General features: G+C 44.7%; 1 protein-coding gene across 1 annotated transcript in view; it reads left to right on the top strand.

The window, feature by feature from the left end:
- Positions 1 to 22,887, top strand: part of ENOSF1 (enolase superfamily member 1) — a 69,060-nt gene that overhangs the window by 23,976 nt on the left and 22,197 nt on the right. Inside the window, exons 4-8 of the mRNA XM_068237229.1 lie at positions 16,457 to 16,543; positions 19,682 to 19,708; positions 20,995 to 21,067; positions 21,155 to 21,193; positions 21,906 to 21,988. Of these exons, the coding sequence (XP_068093330.1) occupies positions 16,457 to 16,543; positions 19,682 to 19,708; positions 20,995 to 21,067; positions 21,155 to 21,193; positions 21,906 to 21,988 (309 nt within the window). The remainder of the gene's footprint in view (positions 1 to 16,456; positions 16,544 to 19,681; positions 19,709 to 20,994; positions 21,068 to 21,154; positions 21,194 to 21,905; positions 21,989 to 22,887) is intronic.

Below are 22,887 nucleotides of genomic sequence, written 5' to 3' on the forward strand. Positions count from 1 at the left end.
TATGCTCTGATTCTGGTACCCCACTTAACACTCAGTCGACCACCACCAAAGTGCCATCACCCCAGGGCTCAGCAGTAGGGAATAATTTTTTTTTTTTTTTTTTTTTTTTTGGTCTGCCTCAGATGAGAGCAATGCCATCTGTACTCTCTGCCACTGAAAATTGAGCCGTGGAAAGACCATGACCTGCATAGGGACAACTATCTTACGAAGGCACATGATTACAAAGGACAAACTGCAATGGATGACCACCTGAGGAAAAGTAGCACACAAAAGCAAAGCCACTCACCACAGTGGTAGATACCAGTCCGCAATTATTTCTCAAAGGCAATACCTAGACTGTACCGTGATGTTGAAAGGCAAGTGGTGACATCTCTGGCACACAGCGTTGGGTCAAGGGTCCATCTGACCATGGATGCCTGGTCTGCAAAGCACGCTCAGGCCTGCCCGAAGACTAAGTCAGTCCCCACACACAGCATCTCTGCCTGCACGCTGTGTGACTGCCTGCCCCAAGACTAAGTCGCTCTCCACACAGCATCTCTGCCCGCAGGCCGGTTGACTACCTTCTCCGCCACCAACAGGGTCCAGGACTCCAGGTGGATTCCTGAATTTTTAAGGCCGCTCTACATGCCTGCCTAATTTTTCTGGCTGCACTGCAGCTGCAACAACAAAACAAAAGGCATGTACATGTGCCAAATCCCCTTCTTGATCATTACCTTGCCATGGTGAAGGGGCTTGTGTATCACAATAAAGCAATGACAGACGGCTATATGAGTGTCTGGGGGGGGGGGGGGGTGCACACCCAAGATAAGGTCGTTGCTTCATTGTGGACAGACCAAATTTCATCAGCTGGATAGTCACTGTTCTACCACTGAGCTACCACAGCCCGGCAACCATATGGGCTTGAGAACCGCCATGGCCTGCACTCTCGCCATGGTGCGCACCAGTCCAGCATGGCCGTCACAACACAAACAGCTGTTTGCGGTGCGTTACAGTGAGTTTGGTGTTTCAGTGTGAAGCAATACTCTAATTACACTCCCAAGATGTTTTAAAGCACTTTAGGCCTGCAATTTGGCATTTAATGTGATTTCGGCCCTTAAAACGCTGCTTTGCTTCAAATCCAGATTTTTCCCCGGGACTTTTGGCGTCTATCCCACTCCGACCATGCCCCCCTCCCAGGTGTTAGACCCCTTGAAACCTCTTTTCCATCACTTTTCTGACCAGCATAAGTGTTTCTAGTTTTCAGAGTTCGCCTCCCCATTGGAGTCTATTGCAGTTCGCGCGAATCGAACTTTTGCGGAAGTTCACAAACCAAAAATCGGAGGTTCGGGCCATCTCTATGGTTAAACTCAAAAAGGAAACCTTAAGTTGGGGGAATATGAATGCTCTATAACAAAGGTGTATGGACCCCCCCCCAACTTGTACCTAAAAAAAGATAGACCCTCATATAAGCCGGGGGGTAAGAAATGCTGGCCACGTGTTAACCCCCCCAGCCTCCCCCCCCCCCCAGTGTGTCCCAGTATAGCTAGTATCGTGCCCAGAATGGGTAGGTAGTGCCCCAGTATAGCTAGTATAGTGCCCATATAGCGCCCAGTATAGCTAGTATAGTGCCCAGTATGGGTAGGTAGTGCAGGAGCCGTAGAGAGAGAGCGGTTCCCATAGCTACAGGAAGTCTCTCTCTACGGCTTCCTGCTTCATCACAGCAGCCGCCGTGGGGCGCGATGCTGTGAATTACTTTACAAGCGGAGAGGGGAATAATAGAAGATGCGGGGCCGGCTCAGGTGATAGCGGCAGCCGTAGGAGGGGGGAACGGGGGGGCGCGGACCACAGGTGACTCGCAAGCAAGCCGACCCCCTTTTTGGGGGTCAAAAATTCGGCTTGCTTGCGAGTGTATATATGGTAAATAAACATTCAAGCCTATGGGCATTTTAGAAAATAGATTTTATTTCTAAAATCTTGTATTTTTAATTTGGGTCCACTTTAACTGCTAGTTGCTATAATCCCATTATTCACAACAGGTTTTACTGTAAAGGAAATTATTAGCAGCTATTGCTGAATGTGAATCAGTTGGTGCCAAGTTTTGTTCTGATAACGAGAGGTGGGGCATCAGTGTATAAAAGAGATTCAGTGGTATAAAAGGTGTGGATTCAATCAGTGACCTTTCAGATCCCTTTCAGGTATGAACCTTTTTTTTTTTTTTTTTTTTTTTTTTTTTTTTTTTTTCCTGGAACTACGGTATCTTGAACACCTTCCTTGTTTGCACAAGTATACTTCTAATTTCCCAGAACGTCATTTCGGACAGCACCCCTGGATGAGACTTGTCTCCCTCCCCACTGTGGACAGGAAACTGTTAAAAGAAGAATTTGCATAAGCAATAGGCAGCCACATATAAGATACTACTCCTGCCACAGTACCTCAGTTTAGTTTCCTGTCCCGGACGGGATGCATGGGAGAGGTCTCCAGGAGTGCCATCCATGTCAGGCGGCAGGGGCAGCGTTTTCCAGGGCTCCAAGCAGCACTGTTCAGTGAACAGTCGGAGCCCTGCAGCGTGGAGGAGGCTTCTCCATTGGAGGCAGCAACTTTATGCGCGCAGGTGCGTGCATTGGAGAGAGTTCACTTCCGGTTGAACCGGAGGTAGTCACGCGCTGGCGTCCCGCGTGATCTGAAGTCTGAGCCGGGCGGCAGGGGCCGCGGCGGTGATTAGGAATCGGCATACAGCTGATTCCTTAAGGTAAGAAGCTGATTAAGCATATGTTTAGACGGCGGGGGCCGCATGCATAATTGGATCAGCTGCATCAAATCAGCAGCACAGGTATAAGTTTGTAGAGTCCATGATGCACTCTGGTTTGTGGCTGGGATCATGGAGGACGCCTCTGGGTCAGCTCCTGCACAATCTGCTGAATCTGCCCAGGATCCCTCTCTGGCAAGTAGATGTGATTATGTTTCTTCTGCTTGGCTGGATGTATGTTATGTATAGAGGGATTTGTCTAATGGCTGGCTATCGTTTATTATGTTTTATACCCCAAAAGACATAAGACTGAGAAGGTTGAAAAGTCTGAAAAATCTTCTACTCAGTCCAGTCAGCATGGATTGGCAACTCTGAATGGAAATTGTGCCAGTATTGTACAGAGAAGGTCCACAGCAATAGGAAATTAAAGATTCTGCTATTGCTTCTACCGCCTCAGCTGCTTCAGATGGGCCTGGGACTAGTACTGCTATGGCTTATCTACCTGTTATAGCTAATCCATCATCTCCTATGTTGTCTGCACCTCTAACTATGCCTCCTGCTTCCAAGAGACATAGGCCTCTATTTATTGAGCATTCCTGCATGCGGTAATGCTCAAAACAGCTGACTTTACCCACCATTTAGTAAAGTGTGCATTCATAAAACCTGTGTCCGCATGAAAATTTATAATTCCTGAGCAGGTGCGGGAAATTAACACCTTGTGCGGAGATTATCACAACACAGGTCACTGAAGGTTAATTCATAAAAATTAAAGCAGGCAAATGTGAGCAGAGAAACCCTGGCTGTTTAGAGAAGGCGATAAGCCAGCCATAACAGGCAAGCTAATGGAGAGACAGACCTCCCAGGCAGCTGCAGTGAGAGCAGAACAAACTGCATCCCAGAATACCCAGGCTGTGTTTTTAACCCCTTGGGTACCTGTTTTCAGATAAATTTCACATCAGAAAGCCTGCATGTGTAACATTCTTGAAGTTCTTCTAAGCTGCAGCAATTAAATAGATTGTTTAAAAGAACTAGACAGATTCAGGGCAAGGAGAGGCAATTTAAACAAAAATGCACATGTAAAGGAATGCTGGGGCTGCCTCCTTTATAGTAACTCTCTCTGCACAGAGAAAATGTATCAAACTAGGAGGAAGATTTGAGTAAAACTGACTAAGGGCCTTTTTTTTTCATTACTCTGCGAGTTACGATTTGATTCTGATCACGAGGTACGTTAAACTAATGGAAACTGCAGCAGCAATTTCCATTAGTGCAATCTGATTGCGATGCGATTTGGACAAAGCACAATCGTCATCCTCCTGCATTGTATGCAATTGAGCTGTACTATAAGTATAGTAGCGCAATCGCATAGTGGAAATTGAAGTGCGATTGGGATCGCAAATGCGGTTGCGATCGCATTTCATAGTAGAAAAGAGCCCTAACCGCAATGTTTTTTTCCTGAATTAATGAAAGACTTACTAATAGGTATTAAGTCTGAGCAGAAATCTTTGACACCTTTGGATCAAATGTATGAGAGTTTGGCGGATCCTCATTCTCGGCTTATTCCAGTCCATTCTACTCTTAAGATTAGGATTAAGGAGTGGGATAATCTAGGAAAAGTTTTTTTTGGCCCAGATCATTATCTAAATGTTGTTTTTCTCCTGAAGATCAGGGTTTTGGGGAACCCCGCCTAAATTAGATCCATATTTTTCAAGGGTATCAAACAAAACTGACCTACTTTTTTGAGGATTTCTGGGAAATTTTGAATGATTTCCCTAAAGTTTGGAATGCTTCCAATTATCTAGTGGACGCTTCAGATGATACGGTTAAACTTATGGCCAGAACTACGGCATTAGTTAATTCAGCCAGAAGAGGTGTATGGGTAAAAACTTGGAATGATGACAATTCTTCAAAATCAAGTTATGTGGTGTACCTTGTGAAGGGGGTCTGCTGTTTGAGTCAGTTAGACAACCCTCTAGACAGAACGGCAGACACACAATAAAAAAAAAACAAAAAAAAAAAAACAAAGTATTCCTGTTAAAGGAATTCTATCGATTCACATATTTTCAATTGACACAGGAATTGTTTGGGAAGTGTTGCTAAGTACTGGTGTATACATTTTAGTAGCAACCTCTTTGTTTACTGTTATCAAAATGCTTTCAAACTTTACTGACAAAACTGACTCTGAGCCATGAGGAGAGGGGAAATTCCCCTCACACTTGATCAGATAACTCTGTGTAACTGTGTGACAGAGAGAACAGCTGCAGCTTCTGTGTCCTGTTTCGGACTGAAGTGTCTGTAGAGAGCAGAGGAAATGTAACTAATTGTTACAGCTTTTCATACTGTTTTTTGCTTTCAGAGTTTGTTTGATATTTGCTTTCTGTAGTCCGATATGCAACTCTGGCTGTGCATTGAAGTAGACACCCCTTCTGCAATTGATTTGTCCCAATATAGCTAATCCTACCCTCAGTAAATTACAGCTTTTGCCTCTGATATTTAACATGAAAGGTAGGAAAATGTTTACACAGCAACTTAGACATTATTTGTACATTGTCATTTTAGAACACTTGGGTATCGATAGTATTCCTTTAAGAAAGGACCTTTTCAAAGTAAACGGTCCTTTCGTCCCTCCTTCTAAGAATAAGTCAGATCCCTAGTCCTCTAAGGGCAGGAGATGGGCTCTCTACAAGTCACAGAAGCCTAAGGGCCTGTTCAGACTGCACACGTTTCCTGCTGCGTTTTGGAAACGCGTGCAGAAGGCCAACACGCACGACATCAGACAGTGCATAGAGTGCACTGTCTGATGTTCACACTGCATGCGTTCCGGACCTGTGCGGTCCGGGAACGCATGCTGCACGCAGATTTAGCAAAAACGCGCGGCTGTCCCATTCACTTTTCAGTGATGGGATCAGCCACGCAACGCATGCAAACGCGGATGGCGTGCGTTCGTACGCGTTGCGTTCCGCATGCGTGGCCGTCCGCGTTTGTAATGTGAACCGGCCCTAAGTCCAACTTCACTTTTACCAAGAAGTCAGATAAGCAATGACGCTAGTATTCCAGTGAGATGGAGAATTGCAAATTTCAAAACATGGCAACTACAGTGCACAAAATATTGTTTATTTAGGCTTCTTTCACAGTGGGACGTTACAGGCGCAGGTTAGAGCAGCTTGTAACGCAGCCCAGCTCACAGTAATGAAAAATCAATGGGCTGTTCACAGTGCCCACGTTGTGTTACACTCTAACGCTGGACGTTTAAAGAAAGTGCATCATGCTGTGCGTTATACACGGTTTTTAGCCGCATTAGACTGTTTGCATATGCTCAATGTGTGTTTTTTGTTTTTTCTTGCAGGAGAGGAGGGGAGAGTCCGCTGTTGTGGCCAGCCACATGACTAATTAATATGCACTGCAGTGTTAACTTCCTGGAGCGGCCGCTTATTGGCTGGCAGGACCACGTGATGCGGAGTTTTCCGATCACGTGCTCTCCACAGTCTTTTGCCGCATGCGCCGTTTTCGTCCGATAGTAAGCGTCAAAAAGTACGCATCACAGACCCATCAGGAGACGCATAACGTGGCTCTAAATAGCATCCAACTTCAAAGCTCACATGCGTTGCGTTGGGGGCACGTTATGTGACCTTAGCGTCGCATCTAACGCAACGTCTTAGTGGGAAAGAGCCTTTAAGGTGTTTTTTGTTGGAGGGATACAGAATAGAGTTCAGCCAGCCTCCTTTTAAGAGCTTTTGCATTACTCCCCGTTTGCAGGACCAAATAAAGTTTTCAGCCCTACAATCGAAAGTCCTTTCCCTGTTTAGAAAAAAAGGGTAATTCGAGAAGTACCGAAATGTCAGAGGACAGGGATTCTATTGCCCTGTGTTTTGTCTAGTAAAGGAGCTACAGGGAAATCAGTTCATACTAAATTTAAAGAGTCTAAACAAGAGGGTAAAATACAGAAAATTCAGGATGGATTTGATCTATTATTCATCTCTTACAGAAGGACGATTTCCTAGCCTTTCTAGACTGAAAAGATGCGTATCTTCAATTACCGATACATCTGACTTCTCAATAATGCTTAAGGTTTGCCATCCAGATGGAGGAAGAGGTAAGAATGTATCAGTTTAATGCTTTGCCCTTCGGATTATCCTCAGCTCCAGGGTTGTTTATGAAGGTAATGTCTGGGGTTCTAGCTACACTTAGACAGAGAAAGGTTAACATTTTGGGTTACCTTGATTTTCTGTTTTGGGGGACATCTCCCAATTCGGTAAGAGATCAGATTGTTACGACAATAGTCTTACTACAAGATCTACGTTGGATCATTAATTGGGAGAAATCTTCCTTAATTAAATCCTACACAGATTATACATTTGTTTGGGCTATTTCATTAGCATATCAGACACAGGGGGAGCAATTCAATTCTATCATGGCTCATTCCACAAGAGGAATTTCGACTTCTTGGGCAGAGAGGGCAGGGGCCTCTATAGATCAGATTTGCAGAGCTGCGACCTGGTCAAGTCACAATAAGTTTGTAAAGCACTATCGCCTTAATGTATCTGTCTCTGCAGGTTTATCCTTCAGAAGGAAAGTTTTGCAAGCTGTGGTCCCACCCTAAGGTTTTAACTCTTGTATATCGTCTCATCCAGGGGTGCTGTCCGAAATGACGTTCTGGGAAAGACCACTTTACTTACGGTAAAGTCTTTTCCAGTAGTCATGAGGACAGCACCCCTGCAACCCGCCCTTATTTGGGTAGGAAAGAGAAATAAGTTTGTGTAAGCATCATTAAATGTCCGTGTCATCTTTTTATTAACTGAGGTACTGTGGCAGGTGTAGTATCTTATATGTGGCTGCCTATTGCTTATGCAAATTCTTCTTTTAACAGTTTCCTGTCCACAGTGGGGAGGGAGACAAGTCTCATCCAGGGGTGCTGTCCTTATGACTACTGGAAAAGACTTTGCCGTAAGTAAAGTGGTCTTTTGTGTTTGCTTCCTGGTAATCAATATCTGCTAAACTTTGGAAAAACAAATTCTTATTACCCCATTCCCCCCCCCTCTTTTTTTTTTTTGTTTGTTTGTTTGTTTGTTGTTTTTTTTTTTTTTTTTCTTTGTTCTAGCACCGATTGCTAAGAATTCTACAGGGTTTTATTTGGCACTATGTAATATACCGCTGTTATACATGGCCCTACAGGATATCAATTACAAATATTTTTAATATCCCATAAGCCAAATGTATAGTGAGCCCTGACTAGTACCTTGGTTTTTAAAACCACAAATAGGAAATACAGCAGAAAAGTGATTCATGTTTGAACTTTCAAATTAATCACAAACCAGGTAAGCGATAATTAAAATTTAACTTGGTTGGAACTGTTTTTTTCTGCATCAGTTATTTAAACGCTGAAAGTAAAGTTAACCCCTGCATTCCACCAACTTATAGTTGACACTTATCCTCGTGTGTTTGCGCCACTGCACATGTATGGTACACGGGTGGACATTGGCGAGCAGGAGGACGGGTGCAAAGGGAGTGCGAGCGTGCAGTGGAGAGTGCTGGGAGCGTGGCCGTGCGTGATCGTGGCGGGGAGAGTGGCTTTCAGCATGGGCAAGGGGGGGGGGTCCAAACACGAGCTCACTGAATAACTCATAAATCCAGTGGTGTAGCAATTGGGGGTGCAGAGGTAGCGACCGCACGGGGGACTTTGAACCAGAGGGGACCACTAGAGGCCCTCCTTAATCCATCTTATTAGCTTTTTAATGGTGTAATTATGTTTAACGAACACCTCTGTGCTGTGAATAGTGGTAATACTTAAACTGTTTCCTTACTCTGCCACTGCCTAAATTCAAAGTATATGTTGTTGGTAACAAGGGGTTTGCATATTTCTGTTAATCTTGATCTTCAGGACAGAGCTTAGAATTTGGGTGACCTGGTCCCATTTTAAAGGAAACCTCTACTTACCTGGGGCTTCCTCCAGCCCAAGGTAGTCGTTCTGTGCACTCGCTGCAGCTCCGGTGGCTCCCGGTGTTCTTCGCTGCAGAAGCCGACCTCGACAGGTCGGCTTCTTCTGTGCTCCATGCCGCAGGTCACGTGGTCTGGACGACGTCATCAGGATTGTACTGCGCAGACGCAGTAGGCCTGTGCAGTATAATCCTGATGACGTCGGCCGGACCACGTGACCAGCGCCAAAGAAGCTGACCCAGAACCCGACCTAGCGAGGTCGGCTTCTGCAGCGGGGAAGACCGGGAGCTGCAGCGGGGGGCGCAGAACGACTGCCAGGGGCTGGAGGAAGCCCCAGGTAAGTGGAGTTTTTTTTAGCTTGGACCTTCACTTTAAGCACAATTAAAATGAACCAGAGATGGTTCACTAGGCTTAATTTCTATACTTGCCCAGAGCTTCCTCTAGCCCTATAAGCAGCGCTGAGTACCTCTCTGTCCTCCTTGCCCCCTCCGTTAAGTTGCTATGACTCCTGGTAATCCAGCCAGTCGTGGCCTTCTGCACAAGCGTAGCTTGGCCATGTGTGCACCCCTTGTCACACTCCTGTCCCTTGGTGTGTCCTGCGCATGAAAGCTCCATGGGGACAGGAGGACGCCGGGGATGCCCATGCGCAAAAGACCTCAACTGACCGGATTACCTGCAGGCGTAGCGCCAGAGCCGAGGGGCCAAGGAGGACAGCGAGGGACTCCGTGCTGCTTTTGGGTCTAGAGGAAGCCCCAGGTAAGTATAAATTAAGCCTAGTTTACCATCTCTGGTACACTTTAAGCATGCAAACAGTTTAAAGGACACCTGAAGTGAGGGATATAGAGGCTGTCATGTTTGTTTTCCTTTTTAAAGTGGACCTGAACTCTTGCACAGGACAGAAGGAAAACATAGATAAATGCACCCTGTATGTATTTAGAGAGTTTAGCCTGTCTAATTACCCCTCATCTGACTAATTGCCACTGTAATCTTTAAGCTCAGGAATCTCCTCTGCCACGGTAGAGCAGCTAATTTGTAAACACAGGATGTTAACAATATGCCTGCTTCCATGAAAACAGGAAGTAGACAAACTTTAGATTTATTGCAGGGTTTGCATGAGCTGTAACAAATGTTTTTTTTTTCTTTAAAGGTCATTATGCTGTTGCATATGTGGAAGTTCTGAGTTCAGGTTTGCTTTAAACAATCATTATGAATGAAAGTACTCAGGAAAATATAGTATGAATACGTATCCCTAATGGGAAAGGTCCCTTAGCGCACTGAGGGTTAAAAATTAACTTTTATTCAGTTCAATTAAAATATAAATTGCAGTGCAAAACACATATGACATGACAGTGCTTTACATTCATGTGTTCATGTATAATGACACACAATATATATTATGTGAGTGAGGGGCACGCAGGTGTCATGTAAGCAAACCTGCTACCCTTCCTCTATTGCAGGTGTCCACATACTGATTACACACACTGCGCCACAGTTCCAGATTCAATAATTTAAAAGTTCACCAGTTCCTGGGATCGCTGCAGAAAGTCCAATCACGGATAATCAAATACAAAAAGCTGCTGTGCTCTCCAACCTGCTGATTCCCTCAACGATGTTATAATGCGCTAATACCACTAGATTCTCCACATCTGCAATGTAAAGTAAACTGCACATAGGGTAATAACGTCAAATATATAGATAGCCTGACTCCACACACAGATGCCAGTATCCAGATAGCAACCACTCCCGTGGAAAATTACACCTCCGTGCCTGGAACTTTCACTCTGTGCACCCTCAGTGTCAATCCAAACGTAGTGAATGCCAAAAAGCTCACCAGATGCTGCCCACCTCAACTTGCAGGTGGAAACTGCGCTTACATTCACTTCCAGTAACACCAAGGCACTTGCCGATAAATACTACTTTTAATCCAATAAAATTCTCAATAAAATCAAATAAAAGAAAAGTACATAGCGTAATACTGTTAATATTAACCTCAGGGCGCATACAGAATTGAACTTGCGCATCCCGGAGAAATTTCAGCATATAACCACTTGCATAGCCAATGCCCATCCGCTTAGATTGCTGGGTGCGGGATATGTGTCCGCAGAGCTCCGTTCCCAGTTTTCAGCCGCAGGATAATTCTCTTTCGTTGGCGTTGCCTACTGCCGGTCCGTCTGCTTCTGTCTGTGTGTGGAGTCAGGCTATCTATATATTGGATGTTATTACCCTATGTGCAGTTTACTTTACATTGCAGATGTGGAGAATCTAGTGGTATTAGCACATTATAACATCGTGGAGGGAATCAGCAGGTTGGAGAGCGCAGCAGCTTTTTGTATTTGCTTATAGGTGTCCACATAGGCCCACTCTGTGGACTGATGCACACCGGAGAGGGTCTGGACCGTTTTTTAAAACTCTTGCAGGGGAAAACCGCTTGGCTAATGGAAGTGAATGGGATGGTGCACACCAGAGCGGTTCATTTTTTCCACAAACGCAAACTGCGGGGGGCGCGGGGGGGCGGGGGGCTGCAGCATTTTTTAAATTTCTGAGGCGTTTCTGCCTCAATATAGGAAAGTGGAAATCTGCTCTGAAAAACGCTAGATCAGAGCGGTTTTCCAGGCATTTTTGTTACAGAAGCTGTTCAGTAACAGCTTTACTGTAACAATATTTGTAATCTGCTGCAAAAAAAGCTAGGCATGTTAAGAAAACCTCTCTAAACATGCCTAGAATCGCTCTGAAATCTGCTTCAAAAACCTCTAGCGTTTTGCAGATCTGCTAGAGGTTTTTGTTGTGCACTAGGCCTTAACCTCCCTGGCGGTAAGCCCGAGCTGAGCTCGGGCTATGCCACGCAGGGGGAGATCTCAGCCCCTAGTGGGGCGATTTTCATTCTGTAAATTGCTGTGCGCGCAGCCAGCACTTTGCTAGCCGCGTGCACAGCTTGATCGCAGCGGCTGAAGAGGGCCCCCCCCCCCCCCCCGCCAGAGCCCTGCGCTGCCCAGATCAATGAGTTCCGGGCAGCGCTATGGGCTGGATCGGGTGTGCAGGACGTCAGGACGTCGGCTGACGTCCATGACATCATCCCGATCGTCGCCATGGAGACAGGAGAAGCCAAACAGGGGAACGCGTTATATACGCGTTCCCCTGTTTGCTATAGATGCCGGCGAGGATCGGACTAGAGGGCCACATGCGCCCTCTAGTGGTGTTTCATGTAGCTACCACTCTGGTAGCTTTACATGAAACAAAAAATTTTTTAAAAAAAAGGATTTTTTTCAATTAGGAAAAAAAAAATTAACAGCCATGGAGGTTAATCACACTGGGAGGAAATACTACTATAACACTCCCTATCAAAAGGTGTAAATACACCTGTCGTGTCTAGGACTCCAGAAACGCTCACACATACTTCAGGCAGTTAGGTGAGATGGGTGCATCACCCCCTATATCGCACACAAGCTCAACATGTTACACCCATAGAGAACGAGCTTCATCAGGAGACCATATACATGTATACAGTGATATCTTGTGAAAAATAACCCCTCCCCCAACTATAAATTAAAAAACTGCCAGCATAACAGCCCCAGTCAGAGCTCAGAAAACGTATGCGCAAATACATATGCAGCAAAATGCTACTTTTCGCGCACTGCCTGAGTGCCTGTGTTTCCACCCTCAGTTTTTAAAAGCAATCAAATGCTCAGCACACAAGTGTTAAGGATTTTCCACACTCTGATCAGATGTTTCCTGCAGCCACCAGCTGTACTTGATGAAGCGCTGAGCATGTGATTGCTTTCAGGGCTCATTCAGACTATGCACGCTGCCATGTGCATTTTGGTAGCGCGCATAGTGTGTGACATGGAAGGGCATAGACAGCCCTTCTACCATTCCCATCATATGCGCTGCGCAGCAGTGCAATGCGCTATCGCTTTGCTGCATGTATTTTCTTGAATTGCAGCGCAGATCCCATTTACTGTAGTGAAACGTAGCGCAGATGGCATGCGATCGTACGTGTTGCATTCTGATCGCACAGCCATCTGCGCTGAATGATGTGAACGAGGCCTCAGTTTTACTACTGTGGATGGTTACCTCTAGCAACTCATCAGTCATCTGTGTGACTATATAGCACCAGTATTTCTTATTTGCTACATAGTTTCAGATGTTTCCATTCGACTGTACCGTATTAATTTTTTATTTTATTTTTATTTTTTTTATAGCCAGTGTGCTCATTGAGCAGGAGATTGGAAGCTAAACTGTATATTTAACCACTTCACCACTGAGGGGTTTTACCCCTTGAGCACCAGAGCAATTTTCACCTTTCAGCACTCCCTCTATTCATTCGTCTATAACTTTATCATTACTTATCACAATTAAATTAACAATATCTTGTTTTTTTCCGCCACTAATTAGGCTTTCTTTAGGTGGGACATTATGCCAAGAATTATTTTATTCGAAATATGTTTTAATGGGAAAATAGGAAAAATGTGGGAAACTTCATTATTTTTCAGTTTTCGGCCATTATAGTTTTTAAATAATGCATACTACTGTAATTAAAACCCATGAAATGTATTTGCCCATTTGTCCCGGTTATAAAACTGTTTAAATTATGTCCCCATCACAATGTTTGGCGCCAATATTTTATTTGGAAATAAAGGTGCATTTTTTTTCAGTTTTGCGTCCATCCCTAATTACAAGCCCTTAATTTTTTTTTTTATTTTTTTTTACCACTTGCCGACCGCCTACTTCATATTGGCGGTGGCAAAGTGGCAGCCCCAGGACCACGTAACGCAGAATGGCGTCAGGTCCTGGGGCACTGTTTTGCCGGCAATAGGCTCCGCCCACCCGCGACGTCAACCCGCCGGCCAATCGGAAGCGCCGGCGGGTTGTTAACCCGACGATCGCCGGATAGGAAGCGTATAATACGCTTTGTAATGTTTACAAAGTGTATTATACAGGCTGCCTCCTGCCCTGGTGGTCCTAGTGTCCGAGGGACCACCAGGGCAGGCTGCAGCCACCCTAGTCTGCACCCAAACACACTGATCTGCCCACCCCCCAGACCACTGTTTGCACACAATCACCCCCCTAATCACCATCAATCACTCCCTGTCACTATCAACGCTTTTTTTTTTTTGTCCCTAAACTGCCCCCTGGGTACTCCTGATCACCCCCCCCCCCTGTGTACTGTATGCATCTATCCCCCCTGATCACCTGTCAATCATCCCCTGTCACTGCCACCCATCAATCAGCCTCTAATCTGCCCCTTGCGGGCAATCTGATCACCCACCCACACCAATAGATCGCCCGCAGATCCGACATCAGATCACCTCCCAAGTGCAGTGTTTACATCTGTTCTCTCCTGTAAACACCCACTAATTACCCATCTATCACCACCCATCAGATTAGACCCTAATCTTCCCCTTGCGGGCACCCAATCACCCGCCCACCCGCTCAGATTGCCCTCAGACCCCCCCTTATCAATTCGCCAGTGCATTATTTACATCCGTTCTTCCCTGTAATAACCCACTGATCACCTGTCACTGCCACCCATCAATCACCCCCTGTCACTGCCACCCATCAATCACCCCCTGTCACTGCCACTCATCAATCAGCTCCTAACCTGCCCCTTGCGGGAAATCTGATCACCCACCCACACCATCAGATTGCCCCAGACCTACCCTCAGATCACCTCCAAAGTGCATTGTTTACATCTGTTCTGCCATCTAATCACCCACTGATCACCCATCAATCAGCCCCTGTCACTGCTACCCATCAGATTAGACCCCTAGGGCACCCAATCACCCGCCCACACCCTCAGAACGCCCTTAGACCCCAGCCCTGATCACCTCGCCAGTGCATTGCTTGCATCTATTCCCCCCACTAATCACACCTTGAGACACCCATCAATCACCACCTGTCACCCCCTAACACACCTACCCATCAAATCAGGCCCTAATTTGCCCCGTGTGGGCTCCTGATCAATCGGCCAAACCCTCCGATCCCCCTCAGACCCCCTTCCGATCACCTCCCCAGTGCATTGATTGCATCTATTTTCCCCTCTAACCACCCCCTGAGACACCCATCAATCACCTCCTGTCACCCCCCCCCCCCCCCTAGCACTCCTATCCATCAGATCAGGCCCAATACAACCTGTCATCTAAACGGCCACCCTGCTTATGACCGGTTCCACAAAATTCGCCCCCTCATAGACCACCTGCCATCAAAATTTGCAGATGCTTATACCCCTGAACAGTCATTTTGAGACATTTGGTTTCCAGACTACTCACGGTTTGGGGCCTGTAAAATGCCAGGCAGTATAGGAACTCCACAAGTTTATTTTTATTATTTTTTTCACAAAGTTTCATTTTTCACTGACTTGTGGCAAAAAATAAGATCTTCTATGAACTCACCATACACCTAACGGAATACCTTGGGGTGTCTTCTTTCTAAAATGTGGTCACTTGTGGCGTTCCTATACTGCCCTGGCATTTTAGGGTCCCTAAACCGTGAGGAGTAGTCTAGAAAACAAATGCCTCAAAATGACCTGTGAATAGGACATTGGGCCCCTTAGAGCACCTAGGCTGCAAAAGTGTCACACATGTGGTATCGCCGTACTCAGGAGAAGTAGTATAATGTGTTTTGGGGTGTATTTTTACACATACCCATGCTGGGTGGGAGAAATCTCTCTGTAAATGGACAATTGTGTGTAAAACAAATCAAAAAATTGTCATTTACAGAGATTTCTCCCACTCCGCATGGGTATGTGTAAAAATACACCCCAAAACACATTATACTACTTCTCCTGAGTACGGCGATACCACATGTGTGGCACTTTTTTGCACCCTAACTGCGCTAAGGGGCCCAAAGTCCAATGAGTACCTTTAGGATTTCACAGGTCATTTCGCGACATTTGGTTTCAAGACTACTCCTCACGGTTTAGGGCCCCTAAAATGCCAAAGCAGTATAGGAACCCCACAAATGACCCCATTTTAGAAAGACACCCCAAGGTATTCCGTTAGGAGTATGGTGAGTCCATAGATTTTATTTTTTGTCACAAGTTAGCGGAAAATGACACTTTGCGGAGAAGCAGCGGATCATTGCGTGGCTTAGATCAACGAAAGGGAATGGATTTTACCGTTCATTGATCTCCGGGCGAGCGGCCGGCGGCGTGTTTACGAGCGGGAGTGCGCGCTACAGCGAGCGGGCAGCGGCGGGAGCGCGGAAAGTACGGATTTCTTCGTCCCTGGGGGTGAAAGGATGGAAAAAGGGACGGAGAAATTGGTACGGGCGGGGGTAAAGTGGTTAAGTGTACCCGAGGCAACATAAGATAAACATTTGTATGTACAGTACAAAACCTATTAATAACCAGGCTTTGTTACTTGTTTTGCTGCCTGAAAGTTAATTTCTAGGCATGAAAGTGACACCTTCGCTTCTGTCTTGTTGGGAATATAGTAAACTTCTCTGCTAAGCAAATTAGAGCCATAAAAGTTTCCAGGAAGAATATGACTTATGAGAAACTATTGTGCTTTTTTTTTTTCCTAACTCTGGGACACTTAATAGGCTGCCACTGATTAGAGACCGTAAAACATTCAACCTACTTTGTAAATGTTTAAAAATAAAACTGATACACAACAGTAATTTTAGGAGTAGGGATTGTTTTTTTTTTTCACATGGGGTTCGCTTTTAAGTGTATTAAGGAATTCAATCTATGTGAATTCCTTCCTTACTACATGCCTTCGTTAATGAGGCCCAGACAGTTCTTCTTCCAGCGATTATGATGGATGAGTCCTAAAATCTTTGTACTGTCTTCCCTTCTTACAGATTGGCCCTGAGAAGGGGGCGGTGCATCTGGCAACTGCTGCTGTCCTTAATGCAGTATGGGACCTATGGGCCAAGAAGCTAAGGAAGGTAATATACATGCAGTCATAAAATTACATCATACTTTGCCAGTATAACCAAATGTAGCTAAATATGTTAGACCCAGGTTACACCTCCTTATGCTACAACACACTGATTCCCAGACTGTCACTGTCCACAGCCGCCTTCTTGCTACTTTTCCCAAGATTGTCAATGGAAGGCTTTGGGTTTGCTTTGCTTTGTTTTCTGACTGATATGCAAATTTTATGCAGCTAGGAATTGGGACTAGATTGTGAGCCCCTCTGAGGGATAGCTAGTGACAAGACAATATACTCTGTACAGTGCTATGTAATATGTCAGCGCTATATAAATACTTGAATAAAAAAAAAAATCAAATTCACTTCCTCCTGATCTGGATTGGCCCAATTCCAAGTTGCATACAATTCACATGATATTTACCTGGAAGTTGAAACCATTAGCATTTTGTTTAACAGCTCTACCTGCAGATGAGAAAACGAGGCTGGTTTTCAAGGGGTGTGCTCTAAGGGCTTCTTCACACTTAAGCTGAGTACGCACGTACGATAACGATCATTCGAAAACTAACGATAACGACAATCGGACCAATAATCGTGCGTTCCAAATTTTACAACGATCGTTTTTTGTTTTTTTTGGACGATAACGACCGTTATCGTTCAATCCGACCGATCCAACCCGGCGAATTTTTTCGAAACATAATCGTTCAATCCTTGCAGTGTGTACAAAGATCGTCCGATAATGATTATCTGTGGAGTAGTACGCATGTTCTTATTGCCTGTCATAACGTCTCTTCCGTTTGCGCACGCATTTTTTTTTATCGTTCGTCGTTCAGTACTTTATACTTATATCGTTCCCGTGTGTACACAATCGTTCATTACGAACGATCTTTTCGTTCTAATTTGAATATCGTGTAAATGTCCTGAATTGTTCGTAACGAACGATCTTTATCGGACATGTATACTAACCCTTAGGCCTCTTTCCACGGCCTGTTGATAGGCAATGAAATGCCTCTCAAACTCACATCTGCTCATTGCTGCCCGACTGTCGGGAATTGAAGACAAATCAGCGCTTGTGATAGAGCTGGCAATTTATAATGTGAACAAGGCCTAAGGGCCCTTTTCCATGGGCAGTTGAACTGTGTGCTTACCAAGCTGTTACTTAGCAGTGTGCAGTGAGCAGTTACCAGGCAGCAGCGAGCAGTTGTGAGTTTCAGAGGCTTTTCACTGCCTATCAACTGACGTGGAAAGGGTCCTCACTCAAGATAACTTATTTTTAATAAATGCAGGGAAGTATGGATTAGTTAAAGGAAAATGCTCGATGAGTTATAATGCAGCTTTATATATTTTAGCCCCTTTTTTTTTTTTTTTTTTTTTTTTTTTTTTTTTCACACAGGCAGTTGATGGGCAGTGAAATGCCTCTCAAACTCAGTGATGTCTGGTAACTGCTTGTTGCTGCCTGGCAACTGCTTGCTGAGCACACAGCACAGCTGCCTGTGGAAAAGAGGCCTAAGAAACCCTGATGATTAAATTAACCTGGAGGAAAATTCTACTTTCGCCATGAAGTTGCCTTTTTCATTTTGATCACAGCCTCACTAAACTTTGTATTTTATTGTTAGTCTTTCATTTCAATTTGCAACCAGCTATGAATTTCTAAAACAGAGCTCACCCTGCACTACTCTGCAACCGTGGCAGCAATAATGTTTGGAGTACACGGTCAAGAAGTCCATGCATATAGCATGAGCTGCTATTACTAATTTTCCTCAGCAGCAATTGTCAGCACCATCTTGGGGACTTTTGCCACACCACTCCAACTGCTGCATGGTCGCTGGACAATGTCTGCAGCACTCCATAGTCATTTAACCCAGCCTTTCAGTAGTTGAAAGCACTGACACAATGGGGTGTATGCACTAAACTGCGTTAAGCAGAATTACGTACGTAAAGTCTTAATACATTGCATTCAGCTCTACTGATTGTGCAGTAAGACTTTGTGGAAAAGAAAAAGTGACCTGGATTTTATGCAAATGCTTGATTTATTTTCCCATAGCCAAAGATAAACACACGACGTTTCGGCCAGCGGCCTTTATCAAGTGTGGGAAGACTTGCTGAGTGTGCAAATGAGCAGGTAGATGCCATCGTATGATGCAATGAGGTAGAAAGAAATGCAGATTTCATTCAGTATAGAGGGTGCTATTGCGGCCAGGAACGTGAACAATCACTCACGTTCCCAGCCTGTCGGCGATTGTCACCGAAAGCTAAGGGGGCTGCTGGCAGGGCCAGGAGGACCTGATGGAGACTGCGTGGACACCGGACAGCTGCAGGGGGCTGGTGGAAGCCCCAGGTGAGTTAAACTCCCCCCCCCCCCCCCCCCCCCCTCCGAGCCTTAAGTGTCCCTTTAAATTGTATTGTTACAGTAAAGCTGTTACTGAACAGCTACTGTAACAAAAAACGCCTGGCAAACCGCTCTGAAGTGCCGTTTTTCAGAGCGGTTTGCGTTTTTCCTATACTTAACATTGAGGCAGAAACGCATCCGCAATCCAAAATCTGCAGCAGCCCGGGAGTATGCGTTTCTGAAAAACGCCTCCCGTTCTGGTGTGCACCAGCCCATTGAAATACATTACCCTAGCAGATCCGCACCCGCAAGCGGATCGCAAACCACAGCAGAACCGCTCTGGTGTGCACTAGGCCTATATGTCCATGATCTATCTGTCTACAGATTGCTGTCAGACTGCAGTGCACAATGTAGCTGTGTCTGGCTTCTAGCGCTGCTATGAATCAGGTTCCTGCATTAAACGGCACCACTTAGTGGCCATTTTATATACTACACTGCAAACTTCACTGAAGGGTGCTTTGCAAATGTACAGTAGTCTTCATTGTGTAGTTAGAGTACCTGGCAAGCTCACAGTGAACCAGCACTACTAGGAGTGTAAGGCTAAAAGACTGAAAAACCCTCAGTAGTGATGCGCTGTGAGACCTCTGAGCGCACTCTAACCGAATAATTCTAAATACCCTCTGTTTAAGAAGGCAAACTTCCTTGTGAAGAAAGTTTATGTAACTATGGGGAACAAACCAGTTGGTATAGTTTCTTAGCTTGTTGACAAACTTATTTACAGTCCAGTGAAGCAACATTTTTTTAAAACTGTTTTTTCTCTTTCAGCCCCTCTGGAAGTTGCTAGTTGATATGGTAAGGTTGTGCCCCTTATTTGTATTTTCTTATGTTTCCATCAGGGCCAGATTTACAGCTGAGGAACCTATAGGCACATAAGCTTCGGTGCCCTAATCGCCACTTCTTAACTCTGGCAGCACCCCTTACACACCCCCATATAGGTTATCCGGGTATAGGTGTATTAGTATAGGTTTCCCCAGTATAGGTTAACCAGCTATGGGTGCCCCAGTATAGGTAGCTAGGTATAGGTTAGCCAAGTATAGGTTAGCCAGCCATGGGTTCCTCAGTATAGGTTGTCCAGCTATAGGTGCCCCCAGTATAGGTTAGCCAAGTATAGGTTAGCCAGCCATGGGTTCCTCAGTATAGGTTGTCCAGCTATAGGTGCTCACTTTCCCTCCCTCTGCAGAGCATGAAGAGTGGATCTCGATGTTCCAGTGATGACGTTTATTCAGCAGCGTGTCCAGTGTTGTCACCATAGCTACAGCGTGTCACCCGGCGGCTTGTAACAGCAAGTCGCATGAGTCATGTGACACACTGCTATGAGCGTCTGGGTCACACGCACAGACACGCTGAAGCTATGGCGATGACGCTGGATAGGCTGCCGCTGCTGAATGGACGTCATCGCTTGAATGTCTGGACCCGATGCGGGTGGGAATCTGTGGAGTAGGAGACACACACTAATTTGCTATGAAGGTTGGCCCAAGAGGTAACCCATCTACTACTTTAGAAGAAATAAGGGGGTGTTAATGATTATTAAACTTTCAGTTAAAGGTGGAAATGCTTTAAGGCGGCAGTAATGTATTTGACCGTGCTTTAGTAGCAGGTTTTAGGCCTAATTATATAGTAGTGGTTAAGGAAATCCATAATGTGATGCCTTGTATTGATCTTTTAAATGCGTTGCTGGGACACTTTCAGCAGAGCTTTATAGACTGCATGGAACACGCTCATAACTTATACCTGACAGAGAACTGGATTCTCTAAAGCTTGCAGTCCATTATACTGTTTTAACCAGTAGGGCATCTCTTACTTCCCCCTCCAAGGTGAATAATGCAACAAGTACTATTACTGTACATTACAAAGTCATTCTGAGCGTTTTTAATCTAAAAGGGCCCCACCATAAAACCTAACTGTTGTGAGGAACCTGATGGCAATCTGAATTGATTTGTGGACCATCTATTGATCTTGCGAAAATGAGCCTTTTTGAGACCTGCAGGTTATACAGGCCTAATTGACATAATTCAATGAGTAATACATTCCTTTGACATAAAATGTGTGTAATTATATTCCTGTTTCCTGCATTTCAGACTCCAGAGCAGTTGGTATCCTGCATTGATTTTAGATATATATCAGATGCACTGACTGACGAGGAAGCACTTGGTAGGCCACATTCTTACACCAGGTCTACAATCGGAAATAAATGCTAGTTTGTTTTTTTTTATTTTTTATTTTTTTTTTATATTATAGAAATCCTTAGAAACGGAAGACAAGAAGGAGAAATAAGAGGTAGCTAATATTTGAGCTTAATAACCGTGTTGAAAGGTTTGTCCAGGATAGATTCCCTGGTCCTTTGCATTATCCACGTACAAACACTTTTGGGGGGCAGTGAGGTATTTCTTTACATAGTGTATCCAATCTGACTCAAAGCCCATTTAACACCAGTCAGCATGCATTGTTCACCCCCCCCCCCCCCCCTTCATAGTCACATTTGTTAGACATTCAAGGCATGCATGAAAGATTAGATGGCGTATGTTTGATTTATCTACACTTATAAGCATAGATGATTGGTCACAGTTACCAGAGTTTGCAAGAAGTCATGTGGCCCAGCCAACAAGTGCCACACATCTGCCCTGTAACCCACCTCATGGGTTGCCCAGTATCTTCACCTTGCTTGCATCCTTGTTTTGACATACACAGAATAGTGAAGATAGCTATACTAGTGGGGTGCATAGTTCTATTTTTTACAAAAAAAAAATAAAAAAAAATCACCCCCAACAGGTCCAAGCTGACCACTAGCAGAAATGTTAAGAAATATCTCAAACTTTCCAAGACTAAAGTTGGTGTCCCTGATGGTATTGTTTGACCACCAAAGTTCCAGAAACTATGAACAAATGTCTAATATACATACACACTATGTAAAGAGTTTGGCTGCAATCCTTATTTGCTGGTATGTAAAGTATGTTAAGATATGTGTTTTTTTTTTTTGTTTTTTTGTTAGAGCAGTACATGCTACAGAATGGATACCCTGCATACACAACGTCTTGTGCCTGGTTAGGCTATCCAGATGAACAGCTAGAAAAGGTTTGGCTTTTACTAACCTAAGTTGTTGGCAAATGTGTTTGTATGTCAATTTAACATGTTATCATAGAACAAAGCGTACCTAGACTTTTCGTTAACTCCTAACTGCACAGAATACAATTGCATTTTTAGTGCTTTAGCCCGCAGTTTTGTCCGCTTTTCAGTTACGTCAATGTTACAGATGCTGAAAAGTGGACGGAAGCGGCTACAACTGAGTTAGTGGGCTCGGGCCCTTACCTTGGCTAACTGTTTTGCCTCTGTGCTTGGTGACTTGAGAGCAGTTTTTTTTTTTTCTGCTTTTTAACTTCTGATCTTAAATCATGCTAACTAGAGATAGGTGTATTCCATATTTATAGAAGTCTGTGTCTTTTGTATAAATATTTGGTTTCTTTTTTTTTTCCATTTTATACACGAAGTCCTCTTCTAGGTCTTTAAACCAGTGAAAGGCTAGAAACCCTCTGAGTTTGTGGGGCTAGTTTAAAGTAAGAATGCCCTAGTTTAAAGTGGAACGCCTGTGTAAATATAAAACGCACAGGCAGCAGAAGTTCTAACAGAATAGCAGGAAAATGTCTATAAACTGACCACTTGTGCCATAAATGCAAGATTTTCTTAGCCATGCCCCCTTTTTTGCCAATGAGATAGTGTTATCTGTGGGTGGAAGGTGCCTCATAGTTTGGCCTGCAGGGTGCTCTGCTTCTACCTGAGCCAGGCTATCTCGGAGAGGAGAGATGAAGAGAAAAATAGTGCAGTGCCAGCCACAGTATTTTGCATTCCAGAGCCGCCACAGTGCGTCCCTGCTGCTCAATGAAGTAGTCAAGCGTTGCTGCATTGGGTTAAAAAAAAACCCACAAACTGTCATATAGTTTCACTCAATTTACAGTGGAGGTCAACTTTAACATACA

The sequence above is a fragment of the Hyperolius riggenbachi genome, chromosome 5 (genome assembly GCF_040937935.1).
Source record: "Hyperolius riggenbachi isolate aHypRig1 chromosome 5, aHypRig1.pri, whole genome shotgun sequence".
In the NCBI taxonomy this organism is placed as follows: Eukaryota; Metazoa; Chordata; class Amphibia; order Anura; family Hyperoliidae; genus Hyperolius; species Hyperolius riggenbachi.